Raw genomic sequence first — 24,377 nt, 5'->3', positions numbered from 1 at the left:
AACATTAATGAAGGAATTATACCAAAATATCAACAATGGTTATGCCTATGTAGTGGAATTATTATAACTGGATTTTCTCTTTCCTTTACATTTTTTTTTATTCAATATTTCAGGATTGATTATGAATTTATTCCGAGGAAAGGCAATACATTATTTTCTAGAAAGCACAAACATTTATTGTATATATAAGTCCTATCTATAATGCTCAAAAAAGTTCTTTCTAATCTTTCTTTAAAAATGTCCAGGGAAAGGCGATTTATTACTTAATACTTGCAAATAACTTTATCTTAGAGTTTTTATGCTTTACAGTTTAGTCCAATTTTTGTCATTTTTTTAATCCTCTGATTAAAATTGGCCAGTGCCTTTTCTGATGGTAGCATGAATATGAAATAGACTGATCACGCTTTTACAGCTTTTGGAAGCTTTAGGGAATTTATGAGCAGCCTCAATATGGATTAAGGGAAATAGTTAAGTTAGTTACCTGTTCATAAAATTCATTGACAATACCCTCTGTCCACTGAAGATGGAGCTCTTTAAACTTAGCTGGCCCATTGATATCAGCCAACTTTATACACATTTGACAAACCAGTAGACGATCATTTTCATTGGTCCAATCTATTCCAGCTTCATCATTCACCTGTTTGAGGGACAAAGTTAAAATGGGTTCTGACTCACTCAATGAAAGCAAAAGTTGAACAGGAGAATAAACAACAGAATATTGATTGTCTTCCTACCATGTGGAGATTAGAATGCCAAGTAATGAGAAACAAACATCTCAGCTGTTTCAAATAATGTTATTGGCTTGCATAAATTAACAGTAAAATAGCTCACCAAAAAAAGTAAAATAACAAATGATGGATAATTATTAATTATGGAAAGAAATGCTATTTAATATTAACATAGGTTTTAAATTACTATTAAAATAATGTGGCTACAAATAATAAGAAATTTTGAGTTAACATTTGGGCATTTATGTTTGATGTATGAAATTCTGCTTCAGGTTTTTGACCTTTACTACTGCCAGGTAATTTCTGTTAGCATTCCACAGAGATGAGAGCAAATTAAATCAAACAAAAACACAATGATAGTTAGAATTCTATTATTTCTCTGCAGTGCACAGTATAATCTATACAGACAGCACCTCAACGTATCAGGTTTCCAGGTTGGGACCAACGCCTAAATATCCACTTCTGGTTAAACATTTCATTGCCTCTCATTTTCACATTTGACATATATGAGGTGACAGCAATGAGTTTTGTTCAACACTTTGAATCCATGACTTCTTTCAATGTGGTCAGAAAATGAAGACTGGTACAAATCTAGTTACCTTGGCATTAAATTTGGCTACGAAGTCAAAGTGTTTCTTCAGGTCAGTGGCCAAAATTGCTTCAATGACAAGGAAACGGAAATGCTTAAATTCCACATGGTCAAGGTTAACTAAGAAGTTATATTCCGGCCGGGACATGAAAAGATTCCACGCAGCAGCTGCATGATGATTCTCCAAAACTGAACGATCATTATAGAGCACCGCCTAGGCAAAGACGAGAGTGAAGAGTTCAACTTTTTAAATTAAAAAACAAAACCAAAAATAAATGAGAATATGCAAAGCTTTTGGAATCCACTTTTATCATGGAACACAGGAATGTAATCTTGTGACAGCTAGTTATTAAGAATCACTTATTGCTGTACATTGACTGTTTACTTTTCTTGGTTAAATTTCCTTTTTTGTAAGATGATAAAGTTCATTTCCTTGAAACGTTATTTCATTTCCTTGAAACTTTATTTCAAATTCTTGCAATTGAAGGGCTTAGAGTTAGCTTTTATCAGATTATTATTATTATTTTGCAGGGCACAGGAATTTAACCATTAAAATATGCAAATATACTAATATTCCTAAGAAGTAACTCAGTTACTTCCCACATCTAGAATAAGAGTGACTTCCTTTTAGTTAAATACGTATAACTAATACAGAGGAATGGAATCCCTGAGAAGCCCATAATTCAAGAGATTCTTACCCCACAATCAGCCATAGGAAATATCACCCCCTGTCTACTAATTGAAAGTATATAGTAAATATCTACTTGTTTGAAATTCTCTAATAATGCTGAGGGAAGCTGCAAAGGAAAAGGAAGTTGCCTAAAAAATGCTTGGAGACTAGTGTGGTAGATTGACGATGGAGGGGGGAAAAAGGGTATAAGGACAAAAAAGAAAGACCAAGGACATGGAAATTGATATTTTATGAATATTAATAAATATTAATTTATCATTGCTTGCTGATCCGTAATCATTAATCACAGTTGAGAGGCTGGGAATAGGTTGTGTCGTGAGATACCAAGTGAGGCAAGTGAATATGCATGCATGTGTAGGAAAATTGAATGGTATATGGTGTTGGCAAAAGGATTTGCTTATCTTTAGGGAAAATATACTCTGGTGTATGAACGGCACAGTGAAAGAAATTAAAGTAAGCAGTCAGAAAAAAAATCAGGATATTTGTATTGTATACAGATTGGAAGAAAATTCTAGACTAGTCTATAAGAGAGGGTGTGGAAATGGATGAGAATGGGGAAAAAGACAAAAAGCAAACGTGACAAAAAAAAAAGAGTACTGGACCAGATTGGCCTCTAGATCCTCTAGAAAGAAAAACAAGATCTTGGGATCTTTAGTAACATGGGTCCAGCTGATTAAATCAAGGAGAAGCTTATTAAGTTTAATTATGTAGATGGAGATGCCTAAATACTTAGTGATTAATATTGGACTTAAATTTAAGTACATGCCAAGATGAACTTCTTTAAAGTTACTGTTTTTGGAGTACTATGTTCAGGTAAAAAATTTCCCTTAAGTGAATGAAATAAATTGATTTTTAATTCTTCCTAACCAATAAAAATGCCATAAGAATAGTAATTGTTATAATGAATATATCTCAAAGAAATTGGATTTATATCCAAAGGAGCCTTACATTCTTAATAGTCTTAAATTTATATCCAAAGAAACCTTTAATTCTTAAATTAGAGAACCAAGAAAGATTTGGTTCTCTAATCTTTTCAGAAAGAAACTTTTGTATAGGTCAAATTTTCTTTGTTGGGGAAGTTCATTAACATGAATTCAAGCGGTTTTTCTTCCTAAGAAAATTGAGAAGGGATCCCCATGGGTGATAAAGTTGCATATGCACCATTGATGACTTAGAACAAACCATGATATCTTTTCAAAATGAGCATGGTCTCTAAGGATTTTATCTCAGGGCTAAATATAAACAGGCACCAAGTGAATATGAGCTAAAGTGAAAGTCAAATTTATAAAATTAATTTTCTTCAGAGAAATCTCAAAATTGAATTATTTCCCCTGATCAAAATTGAAAGATTTACCTGAGGGGCACTAGTTGCAACCAGGAAAGCATTTGTCCTTCCCGGGTGATCAAAATCATGCATGGCTGCAGCCACATACAAGGCCATCAACTCCAAGGCAGGGATATTGCCAGACAAACATCCGTATTTATCATCTGGCACACTACACATTTTTGAGAATACATATCCCATATGTCCATGTGTAAACCCACTGTCAGAATCTGCGAAGAGACAATGAAGATAATAGAGCTTTTAAGAAAGTATTAAACTGATATCATTTGTCTTGATTTCCTTTTTAAAAAACCACTCTTCTGTTCCCATAATTTACAAGGGAGCACAGAGGGACTTCATACGTACCTGAATCGCTTGCTGATCCGTGATCATTAATCACAGTTGAGAGGCCGGGAATAGGTTGTGTCGTAAGATACCAAACAGCGTGTAAGACATCGGTGGCATGGATTCTGTTATGGTCTGTAACCAATGCAAAGGAACAGTCATTCATCTGTGAACGCTGGGGTCCGAGGACCAAGAGTGCCACCTACTGGATAAAGAGTTTAGTCCTCTCATTTTAATACCCCAGTGAAAGACAGCCAAATATTCTAGGACAAATACTCTGTGATTACTCTTCCATTCCTCGGTAACATCCAGAGTAACAAGAAAAACATCCAGAAATAACATTCATTACACATGCAGATGTCTGAAATGAAAAAAATCTGTCTAGAGTCCACCAGAAACCTAACGTATGTAGGAAACTCACTCTCTGAATCCACTGTGATGTTTACCCTTGTTCTTATTCCCATGTTCCTGTGTAAAACTACACAGAGGACTGGAATAAAAGACCCATGATATACTTAACCTAGATCAGACCAATGGTCTATACCACCCAGTATTTCATCTCTGATAAATAGCATCCAAATATAATTTGTGAACTGAACATAGTATTTTTCTTCTGTATCAAATGTAAAACACTGTAATAAAATGAATAACACATCTTTTATATGTATACTAAATCCACAAAGCAAAAGCAAAATCAAAACCAATAATGTTCTCTGATCTAGAAATTCTAACTTGGGAATAAAGTTCTAGGAAATACCTAAAGAGAAAAAATTAAAACCTCTTCGTATAATAGCGTAGGGAGTTGAGCCATTCCGAAGAGTAAAAGCTAAGGGGGAACCAAATCTCCTAGTTATAATGTCATTACCATGGGAAGGGGTTCCTGTTTCTACATGTGCAGTCCAGCTTCTAGGGAACCATGACCAAAGGCCCACTGTGCTCTTGGCTCACCTTCTTTCTCTGTGCAATTTTCCCATGTTTTTCTCTTGTTTCTCTGGCCTTTCAAAATACTTCATTGATTGGTATGCTTTATCCTAAATATGCTATCTTTACACATTTTATTCCTAATGACCAACCATGATACAATTTCCTTCTCTAATGTAATAGATTACATCTCTGAATAATACTCAACAGATGAGAAGCAAAAACAGAAGAGAACAAGCAGAACGATGGTGGGAATTTGAGAGAAACACCTGTTCCCTGGTCGGGGAAGAATGAAGAAACTATGACATCTGTGGTGTTGGTGGCACACAGGAGAACGTAGGAATATGATGCCTATGTTCCTACATTTGTGGCAACTATTAGGAGTCAGTCTTTAAGCTAAATCTTGGGTGAACACTCCAGGAACTCATTGAGGGGCTATGAGGTCTTTAGAGGATGTCTTCAGAAGAGCTTTGAGAAGCAGACCTCCTAGGCTCCCAAGGGGTCAACAGCAAAACCTGTTCACAGTCATTGCCAGAGGTGAATACGGATATTACCTAGTTTCCAAAGAACAATTTTATTCAAATTGGAGTCTCTATTTCTGTATATGGACTATCTCAAGTGATTTAAGACGATTACATTTTATGTCTATACCTGTGCCATGTACGAAGTTGATCACGGTAGAAGTTTCTCGATCTACGACAGATCTTGCTCTGACATTTATTACCTGTGTTACTGAGGGAGTGACTTAAAACTTTAAGTCTCATTTCCTTATCTTAAAAACAGGGAGACAATAGTAGTGCCTATTTCATAGTCCAGTTGTGAGAATTACAGAAGGGAACCTATTTTAAAGTGGCTGGTATATAGTAAGCTTGCGATTGATGTAAGTATCATTCACATAAAATACATGATTGCTCTTAAAACAAGATGACAGATTAGCACAGATGACCTGTTTTCTTTCAAAATCAATGCTGGGTTTGTAAGAATAGAATTGAAGAGCTAAAATAAAAACTGTGCTAAGCCCTGGGGGAGGGAGAAGGCAGTGATGACCTGGTAGTAGAGGAAGAATATGCAGCCTGGTCAGAGAGTGTCTGGGGCTATGTTGGGAGGGAGCTTCTGGGTTAAGTTCTTTTCCCTTGTGGCAAGCTGGGAAGATTACTGTGTGGATGTAATTACCATTACCATTGCAAGTCAGGGAAACCTGCGCTTGTGCCCAGTATTACAAGAGTGGGTGGGTGTCAGTATCAGGGTGCTGGCCGAGCCTCTTTGGGGTGAGAAATAGACAACGTCACGTACAGGTGAACTTGTTGCTCTTGAGTTATCCTGCTTCCTGCCCTGTTCCTCACCCCAAGGTCCAGGTCCAGAAGGTTTGATAGGTAAGTTTTATAAACTTTCAATGAACAATCGAAATGATTTAGTGCTGAAAATGTACAAAGAAGAAAGCGGCCAAACGCATTTTATAAGTCTAGTATCATCTTAAAAAACTTTTTTTCTTTATACATTTTTTGTTTTTTAGAGATTAGTATAATCTTGATTAAAAAACTAGGTAAAGACAGTATACAGAAAAGAAAAATTCCTCCTTTTACTTTTGAGTATAGGCTCAAAAGTACTAAATAAAACAATAGCTAACGAAGCCTAACTCCATTTAAATACATACGTATATTTATAGGTAGATAGATAGAGATATAGTTTGGCAGGTATACCTCTAAAAGAATTATGTTGTCACTATCACTTAAGCAGGATGGAAAAACCATCTGCCTTTAAGTAGTCATTAACATGTTTGTTAAACAAATATTTACTTCGCACATACTATGGGCAAATACTGTGTCAAGTGCTGGTATCACTGTTGCTCTTGCCATTAATTCTCTGGGGACCAGCTCGGGAGCAAAGACACCCAGGAAAGATGCTAGCTAGGTCAACACAGGGGATTGACAAGTTTCTGTAGGACATAAGAATATGCTCAGAATGCTCTTCTTTTTCTGGCCCTGGAAGGCAACTGACAGGGCTAAGGAATGATATCAGAGCTCTTCTTATTTTATCATTATTATTCTCATCCTCTTCCTTCATCTCTGCATTTTGGACAAATCCCTTAATAATTCTCTCAACCACCAGGCAACCTCCCCTGCCTTTTTGACAACACATAAACATACGTGCATGCACGAACACATCACCCGCCCTATGCTTTCCCAGAGCCTGCCCACCTCCCTCTGCTGTCTTGATACACTTGTTTTCTCAGTTTTTCCTTATGCCTCAAGCAGCGGGTTGAAGCGAGCTGGTATGGAAGGCTGGGGTTGTATGTAAAACTTATAGATTTTTTAGACCTAAATTTATAGATTTTCCATTGAAAATTCTCTATGCTCCTATTCACCAAAGGGTGAGGGAATGTATTAATACTAAAGAACAGAAATGAGACTTGAATTTTTTTTTTTCTTTGGAACGTAGCTAACACTGTGATAGTTCTGCCCTTCTAGCTTGTTCCACGTCAACTCAGTATCTAGCTTTAAAACTGGTGGGCACATCACATATAGCTTAATCGAACTGAACTAAACTAAGTTGAGTGAGACTATTCTCATGGCTGCCATTAAATAGTACATGGTAGTGGGATGAATTGGGAGATTGGGATTGACATATATACACTAATATGTATAAAATGGATAACTAATAAGAACCTGCTGTATAAAAAAAATAAAATGTAAAAATTCAAAAAAAATAAATAAATAGTACATGATTGTAGGTATTTCTGAAGCATTATCTCCACTTCTCAAACTTGACTAATGAGAATGGGAGGTGCTAGGCAGAATATATTTTAGAGATGAAAGTCTTTGTAAATAGAAAGTGCTCTCTTAAGAGTAACTTTGAATCCATGAATGAATATGACCTAACAATTTATCACCTTTACTAGCCAAAAATGCCCAACTGAAAGGGATTACGAATGATATCAAACATTATTTTCTCTCTGTGTGATTGAATATAAACTATAATTTATCCTAATCTTTTTTGAACAAATATATTTTTGGTATCACATTTCTATCAGTGAGTTGTCTCTATTTATAATTTTACCCACTGCTGCTCCATGAAATTATCTATCTATTTATCTATCTATCTAATCTATCTCATTTTTAAATCTATTAATAGATTTTTCAAATTTTAGTAAGCGTTCTGGGTACAAACTTAAAAGCTTTCATACCTTCCCTCTTCTCTTGGAAACTGTTAAAGGTGTACTTGGAACTGTAATAAAAATTTAGTTTCTAATATTTTAGCTCACTATCATAGTAAAGCTAATCTAACCCCATTTTGGTTACCCTTTGGCTTTTTTCATTTAGTTGTGTGGGTTTATACAGAGATATTAGAAATATAGTTCTCTAGGAGTAGATGTTAAATTAGTAGACATACAACAAATTTTTGCACATGCTAATTTCAAATAATGATAAACAAAGCTCTTAATAAATGTCCATACTAGTCTAATTTTACAACCCTACAACATGCAAGGTATTATTATTTAAAAGTGATCATCAATTAAGTTAAAACTTTTCTCTGAGAAGATATAAATAAATTCTCTTTATGGGAGGTGTCTGGGACTTCTAACAGAACAAGTAAAGTTATTATAACAATTCTTTTCACCTGGAATGAAGAACCTGATATTTCAGGAAAAATATCTGTTTACTTGTAACATATAATATGTAATAAGACAATATAAAAATGAATAATAAAACTTGGAACCTGAAAACTTCTTTTTACACTTAAATAAATACTGGTCAACTTTCTCTCTGAGTTAATGGTATACTATCTAGAGAAAAGTTAGTAGTTATATCAATTTGAACTCAATGGAACTTGGCGATAGCTGATTATATCACTAAAATATATTTGGAAATATAATATTAATTTGTAAATTTATTCTGATACTAGCTGTTCTTTAGTGTTTGCAGTGGCTTCCTTTCTTGTAAAAGCTTATTTATGCAATTCCTTAACCTTTGAGAAATCACTAACACTTAGGTCAATCCCTGGCATCCAACCAGGGTGGGCCCTGGGAATGTGGTATTAAGAAAGCAAGGCTTATCTTGAAATCCTTTCAAACTACCCCTTTTTCATATTTCTTTCCCCACTTCCATGGCCCCATCGGCCAGACTTTCCCACGGCACCCAGCGCTCTTAAGTTCCTCTCTCTACTCCCGCTGTCCTATTTTGTCTGCATTTGGTTCCATATTCTCCAACAAATCTCACTTGTAGATTTAATTCTTCATTCTCCTTTTCTATCACACAATTTGTAGATTCAGTAACTCATTCCTCATTTCTAACTCCTCATTCATAACTCATTCCTATCACACAACATCAACTGTGCATTTTCATCTTAACGTACCACGTGGATGGCATTTTGAAAACCAACATCTTAATAATGGATCACTTGGTTAATGCACTACCCTACCCCTTTCTGAAAACACTTGTGTTCTAGTCTCCGTATAATTTTTATTTAACTTCAGCTCCTTGCAACTACAAACAGACATGGGATTCTAAAGTCCAAGGTATATAAAAGCAAATTTTAAACTTAAAGGTTAAAACACAATTTAAGTAACACACACTCCAGCCAATATATTGATACTATTTTGACTAGTTTTCTTTCTGTGCATTTATTTCCTAAAAGAGCTACATGATTTCGGTACATTTTTTATTGGATTTACAGACATTTTCTCCAGTTCATTTATTTTGTAGCATGTAGGACAATGCTACTTACATGTTCTGATGATAATCTGAAATGCTACATATTGAAAATTTAATATCTCTTCTGTGTTCCAATTCCTCATGATAACAAATGACAAACTTATTCTCACAATATTCAAAGTTCAGAAGTTTGAACCCTTAGTTGTGTCCTTTCCTTCAGTCTTCACATTTATCTTGATTTTTAAAATGTTCCTAGTAATTTCTCTACAACCACTTCCAGATGTCTCTCCTATTTTATTAATTAGACCATCATCCTCCTGCCCCTCTACTCCCAGCCAGGTTTATCTTATACTGAAAAACTTTAATAGTTAGTGATTTAACTCTGTGGATGCCAGAATAAAGGTTGAGAATTCACCCAGTGAGGGAGGTATATTATAAAATGAGCAATAAATTTAACAGTTAATTATTTATTTAGCACACAATTAAATTGGAGTTACTATGGGCAAGGTACTATTATAACCCCTTTAGAATTATTACATCATTTTATCCTCATAGCAATCCTATGAAGCAGCCATTATGATCCCCATTTTACAGATTAAGAAATGAGGCACATTGAGATTAAGTAAGACCCAGGGTCTCCAACAGCTGATATGTAAAGGGACCAGAATTCTAACATAAACTATTATCTCCTAATCACTATACCATGTGGCCATCCAGGGTATTTTCAATTCGTAATTCTGTGCTAGTAGCTAATAATTCAATACCCCATTACCCATAACAAATTCAATGGATTTTAAAAGTATGAATTCTTATACTTACAAGGAATTTCCCTGTAGCCAATCTCCAAAGCATGAAAATAATTCATAAATTCCCTAACTGGAATTTTAAAAGCTTCAAAGAGGCCCATGTCTTCAAAAAGTCTGTATGATACCTGTGAAAGAAAAAGACAAAGCCTTACAAAACATCCCTCAACGTGCATTAGACATAAAGAGAAAAATGGGGAAAAAAGTTTACATTCCATCAACCATATTAATGTACTGCCTGTACAGACACTTACTGGCAACAATAAATAGATATTGAAGACCTCCATGTCCTAGCCCTTGTAGTCCCTGATAAGGGGTAGATAATCTATTTTTAAAGGTAGAGACATAAAACCCAAGAAACAGCCAACCAAAAAATCCAGTATACACTATAGAAACATATCAAGGTACTAAATTGCATGTGATATCAGTAATAAGAGAATAATACTTAGTAAACTGCTAATTGTATAATATATAAGTGCTAAACAAAGAATGAGAGAAAGCTTTAATTCAGACTAATCTTATAAATTAAAAAAGAAAAAGCTTTCTAGAGGATAAAGGATTCAGAGTTGTGCCTTAGTGAAGAATAAGAGGACAGAATTATGAGAGAGAAAAGGTTGCCTTGGTTGAAATACATAGAGAAGAAAGATTTGTTCTAATCCAGTATGAATAAAAATGTTTAAACTATTTTTCCTCAATTGTCTTCTTTCTCCTTTGAATACCTATTCTCCTTCCAATTACTTTCATAGCTCTGGAGACTCAAATCAAGTAAATAGCTCTGGATGTAACTGGCATATTTGATATGCAAATGAGGGAAAAGGAAAAACATGAAAAAGGCACAGAAGAATGTAATGGGGAGAGAAATGGTTATTCACATGGCAGAATGGAGTACAGCACCATTTAAAGTGGCCTCACTTTATGTCACAAAGGCACAGTACTCGTTATAATTCAGGAGACTCTAAGAAAGAATTATTCATCCTTTTTGTTATTTGCATTCCTTCTTAAAATTCTCTTGAAATATTTCTTCTTAATCTTTGATATAATACTTCACGGTTATTTTCTATTTTTTGTTATTGACTTTAAATCTGTTCAAATTCACTAATATTTTTAAATTAGATATTTAATGTTCATCAGTTACATATATTATGTATGTATTTGTGTACATATATACACAGGTATATATAACTAAAAAAGTGATTTATTCATTCAGCATATGTCTATTAAGTGCCTACTCTGTTTAAGACAATTTTCCATCTACAAGGCATATATATAGATGAACAAAACAAAGAAGCTTTCCTTAAAAGAGCTTATGGTCTAGCAGGGTAGGGCAGTAAACCATAGACGTAATTAGTAAGGTATATACTATGACTGAAAGTGATGTTATATGAAAAGAGAAAAAGGGAAGCAGGGATGGAGGTTCGGAGTGCAAGGGAGGACATGGCAATTGCTGTTTTAAATATGGTGGTTAGAAGAGGCACATTCAGGTGACTTTGAGCAAATAATTGAAGGAGATGCAGAGTGAGGTACAGGGATATCTGAGGAAAGAGTTTTTATTTTTTTTTATAAATTTATTTATTGATTTATGGCTGCATTGGGTCTTCGTTGTTGCGTGCGGGCTTTCTCTAGTTGTGGCGAGAGGGGGCTACTCTTCGTTGTGGTGTGCGGGCTTCTCATTGCGGTGGCTTCTCTTCTTGTGGAACACTAGGCACACGGGCTCAGTAGTTGTGGCACACAGGTTCAGTAGTTGTGGCTCACGGGCTCTAGGGCACTGGCTCAGTAGTTGTGGCACACGGGCTTAGTTGCTCCACAGCATGTGGGATCTTCCTGCACCAGGGATTGAACCCGTGTCCCCTGCATTGGCAGGCGGATTCTTAATCACTGCGCCAGCAGGGAAGTCCCAAGAAAGAGTTTTCTAAGCAGAGGAAAAAGACAGAGCAAAAGCCCCGAGGTATGTTTGCTATACTCAAGAAACAGCAAGAACGCCAACATGGCTAAAACAGAGTGAACGAGGACAGGAGTAAAATTTAAGTTAGTAACTGTAGAGCGGTACTGTGTGGGTTGCAATCTTGCTGTTTGACAGCCAGATTGATCATTATGAGGACTTTTACACTGAAGTATGGAGCCTTTGAAGAGATTGGAGCAGGGAAGTGTCTTCATTTAACTTACGTTTTAAAAGGAGCACTGTGGCTGCGCATTGGGAACAGAGTGCGTATATTATACGCGCTTTTTTCACTCTGAATGGCAAGTATATTTAATTTTTCCCCTTTTTCTGTGTTACATAAAATCTCCACCTCCTCTCTTTAAAAATGTAACAGAAAGTTAAGTTTGTGGTTTCTGTCATATTTCAAGCTAGTTCTTCTTTTAGTTATTTTCTCCATACTATTGCTTTAAACTATATTTGAGTTCTTGTTTATAAATACCCAGTGGATTTAACTATGCATGTTACTTCAATAAAAATTATTTATAACAATAACAGCAGCTGCAACTGTTGACATATATATGTGTGTGTATATATATATATATATGGCATTTAATATGTGTGATGCCTGCTCTAAGTAGTTTACATATATTAATTATTTCTATTAATTAATCCAAATAGCATCTTATGAAATAGATACAGTTAATTACTAACATTTGAAAGCAGAAGACACTAAGGCACAAAGAAGTTGAATGACTTGTAGAAGATCACACAGTTCACACATTATCAGACCAGAATTCAAGCAGTGTGCTCTTAACTGCTCCAAATCCTACCACCATTATTTGAAAAGCAATACTGTTAGGATTGCAAATGACTAAAGTTTCCTATTATTCTCTTAAAACATTTGAAAGATGAATTGAAAAATTAAGACAAGATATTTTAGAGTATGATTTTAAAATAGGAGAATTTTCACCAAGAAGCTGTTAAAAATCAACGGCCAATGATCCAAACTCGTGAATAAAGAAAAGTCACTGTTAACTGGGTAAATACTGGTAACCAAAAAAGGTAAATACTCTTCCAAAATCTGAATGATGTCCTTTTAAATTTGTTAAAATAAACATGATAATCATCAAAAAGGTAGGCAGTATGTTAAGGCTGAGAAATCATTTCCATTGCACATATGTCTCTTTAAAAGTCTTTTGAAGTGAGACTTTTTCTGTGTAGTCTCAGCCAAAAGGTGATTTCTTGGAATGTTCAAGTTAATTCATTTCAGCTGTCCTAAAGTCTCACTAAAGTGTAAAAAAATATGCCTTTACACAGTGAAAATTTCATGTTTTTTGTGCTTATAAACTCAAATCAAAGAAAAAAAAAACCCACAGCAAAGCAAATAAAGTTGTCTTTTCTCAAAGTTCAGTGTTTTGTATTTTGGAAAAATAAACAGTGACACAGTAAGGATCATACAGTTTTGTATTTAGTTTTGAAAGATAACTGGAAAAAAAGATACAAAAATCTAATTGTTAATTATATCTAATCTTTCTATTGTCTACTTGTATTCACAACTTTTAGAAAACATTTTGTGGCAAAACTGGTTAAGTTGCACCCTCCTGCCCCACCACCCCCATTCACAGAACTCCAAGGGGGTTAGGTACCTGCAATGTTATTGGGTACAGTCACTTGTGCTGTAAAACCAACTGCTATAATAACCACTTTCTACTTTCTCAGACTCTCCATTCTGAGAGTTTGAAAATATAATAAATAAATGAATTTTATGAGGGGCTGAAAAGGATTTGAAATGAAGGTGAAAAGCCTGGGCTTCCGATATACAGATATATCAAATCCTGTGTCCAATCTGACTTTAGATGAACAGTATATTTTAAGTCTTAGTTTCTTCTTCTATCAACTAGAGATTTAAAGAAATACCTGCATCCAAGTTACTCTGAAGATTAAGTTGTAGAGTTGTGGGAAGTCTGTGACACATATATCAAATACAAAACAATGTGAGATTTTTCTCTCCATCCCAGGGAACACACTCTCCAGTAGAAGAGAAAGAAGACTTCCTGGCCCACTGCCACATCTTCTTGTGGCACCATTACAGGCATATTTCCAGGTAAAATCACTCCCTCAGAGTTCTGGTATGCAATGAGTTTCAGAGAGTAGGATACAAAACCTCCCTGGAAAAGCCCCAAGGCGTGAGGCACAGGTGGACCGGATAAAACAGCTACCCTTAAACATGCCCTCAAGATCAGCGAGCATAAAAGATGCTGCTCAGCATTGAGGAGAAAGAAAGAGAAGAAGAATGGGACTATTAATTTTCAAAAACATGCATGGACCTTGAGGATATTTTGCCAAGTGAAATTAAGTCAGAAAGAGAAAGCCAAATACCACAAAATGATTTTACTTATATGTGGAATATCACAGGCAAACAAAATTAATGAACAAACCACAAAAAAACAAACATGTAGACATAGAGAACAGAGTAGTGATGGGAGACGGCAAAAAGGTAAAGGGGGTCAACTACGGTGACAGATGGAAGCTACATTTTTGGTGGTGAGCACATGGTAGGATCTACCGAAGAAGAAATACAATGTGCACGTGAAACTTGTATAATATCATAAACCAATGTTACATTAATAAAAAAAATTTTTTAACAAAAAATAGAAAGGGGTAGTATCTCTTGGTCAAAGTGCAAAGGCTGCCACTCTGGTTCTCAACGTGTTCATGGTGAGAACAGAGGCCAGTAGAGGCAACAACTGCATGTTATGGAAACTCTGTAATTATTTTGAGCTTCACAAGCCATCCGTCATTTAAGCATACTTCTTCCGTAGGTAGCAAGTCATTATTTTGACACGTATCTAATTTCCCTATTGGAATGGGAGTTCCTTTAAGGCAGGGACACATTTTTCTTCTTGGAGACTAGCCTAGCACTTCATGTTTGAGGAACTGAAGAGCAAGGGAAAAGGCCCCTCTAACTTCTTCCTTCAAACCTTCATGGATCAGGAACCCTCACCCCAAAGTTCTACACTCATAATTGCTCCGTGGTCTGAAGAAAGCCTGTCTTCATTGCATGGAGTAGAAATCAGTCCAACAAGTGATTTCTTTTCTAGTGTTTTGCAGGGAAGGGTTAGTGGCTCCAGTAAATGTGGGTCCTGAATTCTCACCTAAATCTGATATTAACAAATCTGGTAGTCTTTAGTATCTTTGCTGTGATATTTCTTCAATCTGTAAGAACTCACCTAAAATATTTTAAGATAAGCTGATAAATATTATTCCATCATCCCCATTAATTAAGAGTTTTGATAGGGGCTCGATAATAGAGCAAATCCATTTTGTTTCATTTTATTTATTGAGAACAAACATGTTCAAATTCTTAATTTTTGTATGTTTTCTTTCTCCTTCAGAGAAACAAAACGTTTCTTTATTTGGGAAACCTTGAAAGTAGTTGAGCTTAAGGAAAAAATACTTAAGGAAAGAAAAGGCTCGTTATGCAGTAATAGTTCGTATTCTGTATTTCTTGTGATACCTAAAGGTGTTTTCCATATTAAAATACAAAGAACTCTAATGTGTTTCTCACAGCACTGGAGGAAACATACTACTGCATAATATCTTATTTTTGATAAGGCGTAAGCACTATACTATTCAAAAGTTAAAAAAAAATAGTCATTGGAAATAATCACAGACAATAAATTAGTGTTTATAAATTGGCAGCTTTCTTCTTGTGAGGGCTTGGGTCAGCTTTTCTTTTGCTGAATTCTATGAATTTAGATCACTTCTCTACCTTGCTTGTGTATCCCTGACCCCTCCATTTTGTCTTAGAAAATACATAATATTTTAATTGCAGAATATGATATTCTACTCACTTGAAGTTCTAATTTTTTTTGTTATCCCACCAGCAAGGAATCTACAGAATGTTGGGTACTGAAATTTCCTTTCTCCACCTAACATTCACCACTGATGTTAAGTATGTACAGAGATTTAAACAAACAAGGAATTTTTTTTTACATTTAAAGTCATATGTATGAATGCATTTCTTACCTGACTAAGAATACGGCCACTTTTTCTTCCTATTTTCTCCACCAAATCAAAAATTGGAAAATTCCAAGTATTTAGCTGCTCCATAATTGAGTCCAAGTTATCCATGACAAGAGGTTCAGGAGCAAGAATTGGTTTGTCCTGTAATGAAGATAAAAATATTTTAACAGCGTGCAGTTTTTCTACAAAGCAATTTGCTCTTTCTGTGGTAAATTCAGTTCAACAATGGAGGTTACCTGAAATAAATGACTTTAGGGTGAATGAGTGATCTTCAAAAACAAAAAATCAAAATGAACAAAACATCGACCCCCAAGGTAAGGAGAAAAGGTCTTAATGCTGTTTCAGACCATAAATTTTAACATTATTAAGTGCCTGCCTATTCCTGGTTCATACACGCTATAGAAAAATTAGATGTTTCTTTCATAAATTAACGTAACTGCTTTTTAGTCTTCTGTGGAGTTCTTAAATAAAGATTCAAGTACTTCAGAACATGGAAATTGTATGCAAACTTAGCTCTATATTTTTATGTAAATTTTTCTGAGATGAGGATTCCTGGCTTATATTGAACTCTCAAAAGAAACACGAGTGGGGAGGGGGAGTAAATCACCCCTACTCTAATTGGTCCAATTTATATTACTGCTTCAAAATCAGCATTAATCCTGTAGAGTTTCAATTACTACAATTTTCAGGGATTTTAATTTAATTCACGTGATCCATGGTTTCCAAAAAACACACACCGTATATATGAGAAAACATTTTTATAACTGGTCCCAAATGAAGACATTCTTAAGAGATTATTTACCAAAAAAATAGAAAATAAAAATAATGAGGATAAGGAGATATATAAGTTATTTTATCTGACAATCTCTTTGATTTAAAAGTGTAAATGGTAAATCAGGTAAAAGAAAAATGATAAGAGCAGCAATTGATAATCACATGACAATCAACTAATTTCTACCATTGCTGCCTCCCCCAAACTAGCCAGACTCAAATGTATGCTTTTATCCTCTTTAAGTGGATCTTTTTAAACACACAAAATACGTCATGATTAAAAGATGTTTTAATGGGTAGCAAGTGTCAATGTAAACCTGGTTTAATTTAACAAGGAAAATAAATATTGGCTCACTTTCTAAATCAAGGAGGTACTAGAGAAGAACCAACAGAAGCCCTACGATAACTAATATATTTCATTTTGATTGCTCGATATTTATAAAATATTATTTCACTGATTGAAATAATTCATTTTCCTATGCATAGTTACCTTTTTAGATTGGGTTAGGAAATATCTGCAATCAGTTGTGGAGATGAATACTTCTGTTTTTAATCACTAAATAATAGGACCGTTAAGATACCAGTAAGACTTGGATAGAGAAAAATTACGTTGATACATATAGGGAGGGCTATAATACATGTATAACCCAAGTGACACAGATCTTCAAACCTAATGATTCAGGGATCTATTTCTAAGCCAATTCCTGTCATAGAAACCAATTTCTCAAGTAAATGAATGAGTTAAGTGATGGGGGGGGCTACCAGGAATATCATGGCCTCGGGAGTGTAGGTGCTGCAAGCTGATGTCTTCCTTAGAGGCTCGCTGGGGCACTCAGTCTCATCTTCGTTCTGTACAATATCACTACTATCACTGTTGTTATTGGTTTCATAATCAGAGGTAACTTGAGTGGTGTCATCTGCAATTAAAAGAGAACAGCCTATTATGAAACTTGCAAAGGAAAAAGCGGTCCTATTTAAGCGAATATTCCTAAAATGCACATGGTAGATACAGTGTTTATGGAAATACTGCTTTCATGAGCTTACACACCAGGAATGTAGGATTATAGGGTGGGAAAAAGCACACATTTTTTAAATGCAGTAAAATAGATGGAGTTATGATCTGTGATTTATAGGACATTCAATAATTCCTCAATAAGAATGCTCAGATCAGTAGTTCTGACCTTTTAAAAATCCTATGACTTTCAAGTTACACCTTTTTTTTAATTGAAGTATGGTTGATTTACAATGCTGTGTTCGTTCCTGGTGTACAGCAAAGTGATTTGGTTAGACGTGTAGACATATTCTTTTCCAAATTCTTTTCCATTATGGTTTATTACAGGATATTGAATATAGTTCCCTGTGCTATACAGTAGAACCTTGTTGTTTATCCATCTTATATATAGTAGTTTATATCTGCTAATCCCAAACTCCTAATTTATCCCTCCCCGCTTTGGTAACTTATGGTTCTCCCTTTGGTAACCATAAGTTTGTTTTCTATATCTGTGAGTCTGCTTCTGTTTTGTAAATGACTTCATGTGTATCATATAAAATCCTATGACTTTATATTTCTTTTTCCTTTATCCATGCCCAAACACATTAAACCACCTAGTAGCTGACTAGAACCTTACCTCTAGAATGGGCACATGGGTGGGAGAAATTGAGTTGACACCCAAGAACAAAGTGGTCTGTAGAACATACCAGCCATAGCATGTGCTAAAGAGCATGGCAGGTCCTATGTATCCAATCTCAATTCCTAGGGATCTGTGCTTTCTTCCGTCTCTGCCCCTCTCCACGTATCTTCCACTGCAGTCAGCACTAAACTGTGCTAACCAAAGGATCAGTCAGGTAATATCAAGTGTCTGAAGAACATGCTTCTGGGGTAAAGACCTCAGGAAGCTTCTCTTAACTGAATAAAGTGCCTGAATGAAGTTTATGGAGTGCTTGCTATGTGCCAGATACTACGGAAAGCACTTTATTTGTACTAACACATTGAATCCTCTTAACAATCCTATGAGGCAGGTTTTATTGTGTTACTATTATCCTCACTCTGCAGATAGGAAACTGAGGCACAGAAAGGCTAAGTAAATTGCCCAGGAGCATACAGCTGGTAAATTCTGTCGCCAGAATTGAACTCATGAAGTCTGACTTGAGTTCCTATACTCCTGATGAAGCCTAGCTTTTTTTTCTCTCCTGTTTATTGCTTTCCATGGACTACAAAATCTTTGCCTTTCCCTAAATCACAAAGATATCTGCCTGTGTTTTTTTTCAGAAGCTTTATTGCTGTAGCTTTTACAGTTAGGTCTGTGCTCTATCTCAGAATAATGTTTCATATGGTGTGAAGTAGGGAGTGAGATTCATTTTTTTCCAGCCCTACTAGATTGGAAAATTGGATCTTTGTTGAAAGTTCAATGACTGTATAGGTGTGGGTCTAATGTGGGGCTTTCTACTCTATTCCATTTGATTCTATTTGCCAATCCTTATGCCAGCACTACACTTTCTCCATTACTGTGGTTTAAGTCTTGAAGTCAGGAGACATATATCCTCTAACTTTGTTCTCCTTCTTCAAGATTGCTTTGGATAGTCTAGGTTTGTCATATGTCCTCATGTTGCTGGTGAATAATGGCTTTTGTTATGTAGCCTATTCCAATCAGGAGTATTTTGTAGGACATTTCCAAGGACCCATCTTTCTCCCATCTTTCTCACACAACAGCTTTCTAGGTTAGAATCAGACAGTCTGAAAGTGTAACTGACAAGTTTCAATCCCAGAATTTGCAGAAAAATGAAGAAGCACACTCAAAGGCCATAGCTCTGCAGGAGACCAAAGGTGATAAGGAAATACTCCCCTTATTCTATCAGCCTCAATGGAGTGAGAGATGAGGGACATAGAGAAGGGAATATTCTCACTTCAGAGAGCCTACAATATCAGATAACTCTACAATATCAGATAACTCTCAGAACACAGAACTCTCTTTTTGATTTTTCCTTGCCTATGTCCCCGGACCTTTGTCCATTGCCACAGCACACCATTCTCGTGGGCAAATAATCAATATTTATTGAGAATCTGCCAAGAAATGCTGGAGCAGATAATTAAGAAACATTCTTAGGTCACTCTATTATCCTAAAGTCTAAAGTTCATGAAAGCCATTTTTTTCTGCCTTGCAAACTTTCAGCAAACTTGGTTTTGTTCGCAAGTCCCTAGGATTGCATCAATAAAAACAAAATAATAATTATTACAGTAATTATGGCAGCAAACACTAACTACTTACAGTGACCCAGATACTATAATAAGTGCTTTATGTGCTTTAGTAATTTAATTCTCACAATAATCCTGTTTGGTAGGTACCGTCTTTATCTCCATTCTACAGATGAAGGAACCGAGACACAGAGATTACAGGTGAGTCAGAAGTTGAATCAAGATATAAACCAGGCTCCAATGCCTATTTTTCTGAACCTCTCTGTAATACTGCCTCAAGGAAAAAGTATGTTTTCTTCCCTAAGTTTACAGTGATCTAAGCAGGGTCATTTCTCAGGGTGTGCAATGGAGATCTCCACAGAGTACCCTAAAATAGATGACTCTCCAATGTCCAAGATAAAATAACATTTCTGTAGAGTTCTATACATTATATAAAATGGCCTCTCATTTCAAAAATATATTCATTTGTGTATAGATGTATAGAAACATTTTGGACAGCTTTGCATCAAAATTTAACCTATGATTAACTCTAGGTAGTAGGATTATGGACGATTTTGATTTCCTTCATTGTCTTTTTAAATTTGTAATCTAAAAAATCAAAAACATAGGTTAACTTTTTGATCAGAAAAAAAAATCAAGTAAAGCAATTTCCACTTTGAGGAACAGAATCCAATAAAGAATTACCGGTTCTGCTGGGTGTCCGAATGGCTGCCCCACTTCTCTCCAGGGGCCCATCAGCAGGAGTCCCTTGGGAATATGGTCTGCCACAGCTGAGAAATAATGGAACAGCTGTAAGTAGGTCCTTTCTTTTCAGAAAATCATAGACACACACCATGTACACATACGTTTAGATATGTAATGATAATCAAATATTTCTACATTCTACTTATTCATTTGATGGAAAGAAATCATTTTGTTTTATACATGGATGTTGATATGTAGGATGCTTTTTTGTGTGTGGGGGGGGAGGAGAGAGTGCTGTGTCAATACAAAGGATCAAAAACTCTGTTCAACTCTCATGCTTCTCCATGGTCTAGACCATACCTGAGGTGAAACTACTGGCAATTTTTCTTTTTTACATTATTTAGAGAATCCTGGAATAGTCTGCTACCTATTTACAGTAGTGACTTTGGAGGTGCCGATGTGTATTTGATCAAAATATATCTTTCCCAATGGAATCCCTTTGTGTCTGCTTAAAAGCCTCATTATTAGATTTATTTCTATGGGTTATGAGATTTTATGTCCAAAGAGCCCTTTAAGAATAGATTGCATACATGAAAATAGAATAATGGTAGATTAATTTTATTTTTGCCACAAAATAAAAATTATTTTTTTCAGATTGATCAGTTCCCCTGTTAAGGCTCTAAGGAAGTGAATAAAGTAGACGTACATTTTGATGAAGAGTGGATGTAAAACTGACCACAAAGGTTGCTAGTTGAGAAAAACAGGCCAAGGGAGTGCCCTGTGGGTCATGGAGAAAAATGAAGGAACTAGAGAAGTGGGCAGGGTTCTTTAACAGAGGAGGCTGGAGGTTGTAGGATACTTTTGCTTTCTCAACAGTTTTGACTGTTTAATAAATTACGAAGTAACCCCACGAATGGCCTGGCAAGTTTCCTCTCTCACTTATCTTATTTAGAGACTTTATGATTAGATTTTAGTTCTGTTTTTCGTTTCTGAGTTCTTTCGTTCTGCCTAATATTAGAAAGGGTCTCAGAGAGTTTTTGTTTATTTGTTATTCAGCTACAGGTTACTCACTGTAAAAGGAAAAGAGAAGAGTGATATATTATAATGTAATATATTTAATATCTCATCACCTTTTCCCCCTGAATTGTGTTTATATGTGTAGTAGAGATAAGCATTAACCGGTTTGAGCATTTTCATCCAAAGCAAATTTATTTTTCAAGCCTTGAATGTAAGCAGAAAGCATCACACACAAAATATTTCTAATTATGAAATCCTATCAGCCTGATTTAGGGACTCAAAAGAAAATGACAGAACCCAAGGAAAAAGCCCATAGTTGTAAATGATGGGCTTACATGTTCGGATGAAACTTGGTAAAAGTAGAGTTTATCAGTTTGAAGATTTTTCTTTGCAAGATAATACTTAAAAGGAACGTTTAAATGAGTAGTTCAAATAGACTACCTCTTTTGCCAAAAAACCAGCTTGTTGCATAGACATTACAGCGGCCAAGAGACTGGGATTCAACGCCAAATCCTTCAAGTTCAGCGGGGGAAACCACAATAATTAGTCATGTGTTTCTGGAGCTCTCTGTGCCTACATGGGTGGCTGCCTTGGCAATAATAAAACATGGTTTGAATTATAGATTTATAAAAGCCCAAACAAACAAAACACACACTACTGGATTTATAAACATTACTGAACAAGTAGACAGTGAAATTCCCTTGTTTTTCTCCAAAACCTCTTTTATAAAAACCCCATTACATTCTTTCTGCTAAGAATACAAAAAAAAAAAAAAAAATAGACTGTGGTGAGAAAAGCTAAGTGAGTGGTACATCTTTTCTGAACCTCTCTGTTCTTTTTTTAGGCGATTTATTTCTCACAAGTCTGGAGCTCACAGCGGGAGCGTCTCCCTAGAAACAAAGTGCTGGAAGCAGATGTCCTTGATGCTGGTGACTCCCCTGGGCTTCATCTGGGCTCGGGATGCACACCACAAAAAAAAAGTGTTCCTTGAGGGTGTTAACCTAAAGAAATTGGTTCTGTGGTCAAATAGAGTCAGAAATCACCAGGTGAAACAAAACTCAAGAGGTTTTCCTTTTGCAGGACTTCTCAGAGCTTTAAATAAAGTGAGGTGTGTTGTGAATCACTAAGAGGAAAATATGATAGGCCTGTTTTACCACAGAGCATACCTTTTGGTGGGGAATAAAAGATGGGATTAACATCCTGCAGAAATTATTTTATTAAAAATGCTGTTATACAGAAGGCAGCAGAATAACTTTTGGATGGTGGAATAACTTTTCACTCTGGTCCTGGCCAAACAAACAAAACACAAACAATTATCCCTTTGAAACTATTTGTAAAGAGAAAGGAAGGAAAAATAAAGATTATAAAAAGAAATAATCGTTTAACAGAGAATTTCTGAACAAAGGATCAGAGAATGAAATTTGTGAGGCTTAAATCTGAATTCATTGATGAAGCCTGGGTCTGTGACCCAACATTTGATATTAGAAGACTAACATGTAACTAATTTATTCAAACAGTTACCCTCATTGACCTTAGGGGGAAAAATACCATTTTATTCAAGGCACTCTCACGATTATAACTTAGTTTTAAAACACTCAACTCTTTTCTACTTAAAAAAAGATTGTAATGCTTTAAGATCATTTATTCAAGATAAAGCTATTACTGAAGAACAATAATATGTTAATCAGTAAGAGGAGGTATTTCTTTTTTAGTGACCATGTGGGCAAAATAGTCTTATCACGCTAGGCCCTTTTTTCTTATCCCCTGTAATAGACAACACTCTGTCATTCGGTTTCAATAGGACAGAGCAGCACAAGCAATTGCTTCACTGTATTCAGAGATCCATTTGGGTCCAGCCATAATGTGCCATGTGTTATCTGCATATTCTTAAAGTGTTAAAAAGGGAATTGCAAACTTAAGATAAAAAGAAGCACCTTTAAAATCAATATAAAATCCTCCCTGGAGAACAAGTAAAAAATATCCCAACAAAATATCAAATTATACCAAATGACTTGATATGAGTTTTGAATTATATGTTTTATGCATCCTCCATCAGCAAGCAGACAAAATACACAACTTATTATTTTGTATCCTCTCCAAAGATTAGCTGTTTGGACTATACGGACTCTCAAATTTCTGTTAATGGAAAAGCACTGAAAAATTAAGTTTCTATGCCAGCCTGTTCAACACAAATCACATTATTTGTACTTTCTTGTCAACTACTTTGGGCAACCTACACAAAGGTGCATGGACTGGTGGTGAGTGTTCCTAAGAGGAAAACCAGTATTAGTTTTATTATTAGTTAAACTCCAGCTAACGATATTAATTCCTTACCTGCTACATATAACAGGTGGAGTCAGGATCTGAGGAGAAAGGTCAGGGGCACTCTGAGTGTAAGTTACGACCCTGTGAGAACTTAGGCCTTGTTTGGCAGTTGCATCGGCAGATTCTGGAAACTGCACTGCAGAAATTTTGCTGACTGGGCTGCTGGCAGGGGTCCCATGGAGAGGTGAGGAAGAGGGTGAGGAAAGAGGTGAAATTTTCACTAGGGAACCTAAGAAAGAAAGAGAATTATTAAGTCCTAAATAAATGTCTTTGAAAGGCAAAATTGCAACTCTTTTTTTTTTTAACATCTTTATTGGAGTATAATTGCTTTACAATGTTGCATTAGTTTCTGCTGTATAACAAAGTGAATCAGCTATACATATACATATA

At 35.5% G+C, this 24,377-nt stretch overlaps 1 protein-coding gene across 1 annotated transcript in view; it reads right to left on the bottom strand.

The window, feature by feature from the left end:
* The window catches only part of PDE3A (phosphodiesterase 3A), a 306,358-nt gene that overhangs the window by 12,236 nt on the left and 269,745 nt on the right, over positions 1-24,377 (bottom strand). Inside the window, exons 6-14 of the mRNA XM_036865657.1 lie at positions 23,997-24,216; positions 20,646-20,731; positions 17,531-17,685; positions 16,001-16,138; positions 10,070-10,181; positions 3,699-3,812; positions 3,363-3,562; positions 1,328-1,531; positions 482-637 (exon numbers count right to left, since the gene is read on the bottom strand). Coding sequence (XP_036721552.1) covers positions 482-637; positions 1,328-1,531; positions 3,363-3,562; positions 3,699-3,812; positions 10,070-10,181; positions 16,001-16,138; positions 17,531-17,685; positions 20,646-20,731; positions 23,997-24,216 — 1,385 coding nt within the window. The remainder of the gene's footprint in view (positions 1-481; positions 638-1,327; positions 1,532-3,362; positions 3,563-3,698; positions 3,813-10,069; positions 10,182-16,000; positions 16,139-17,530; positions 17,686-20,645; positions 20,732-23,996; positions 24,217-24,377) is intronic.

The sequence above is a fragment of the Balaenoptera musculus genome, chromosome 10, assembly GCF_009873245.2.
Source record: "Balaenoptera musculus isolate JJ_BM4_2016_0621 chromosome 10, mBalMus1.pri.v3, whole genome shotgun sequence".
In the NCBI taxonomy this organism is placed as follows: Eukaryota; Metazoa; Chordata; class Mammalia; order Artiodactyla; family Balaenopteridae; genus Balaenoptera; species Balaenoptera musculus.
Note: the sequence above shows the minus strand (reverse complement) of the source record. Positions and strands in the feature narration are given on the sequence as shown.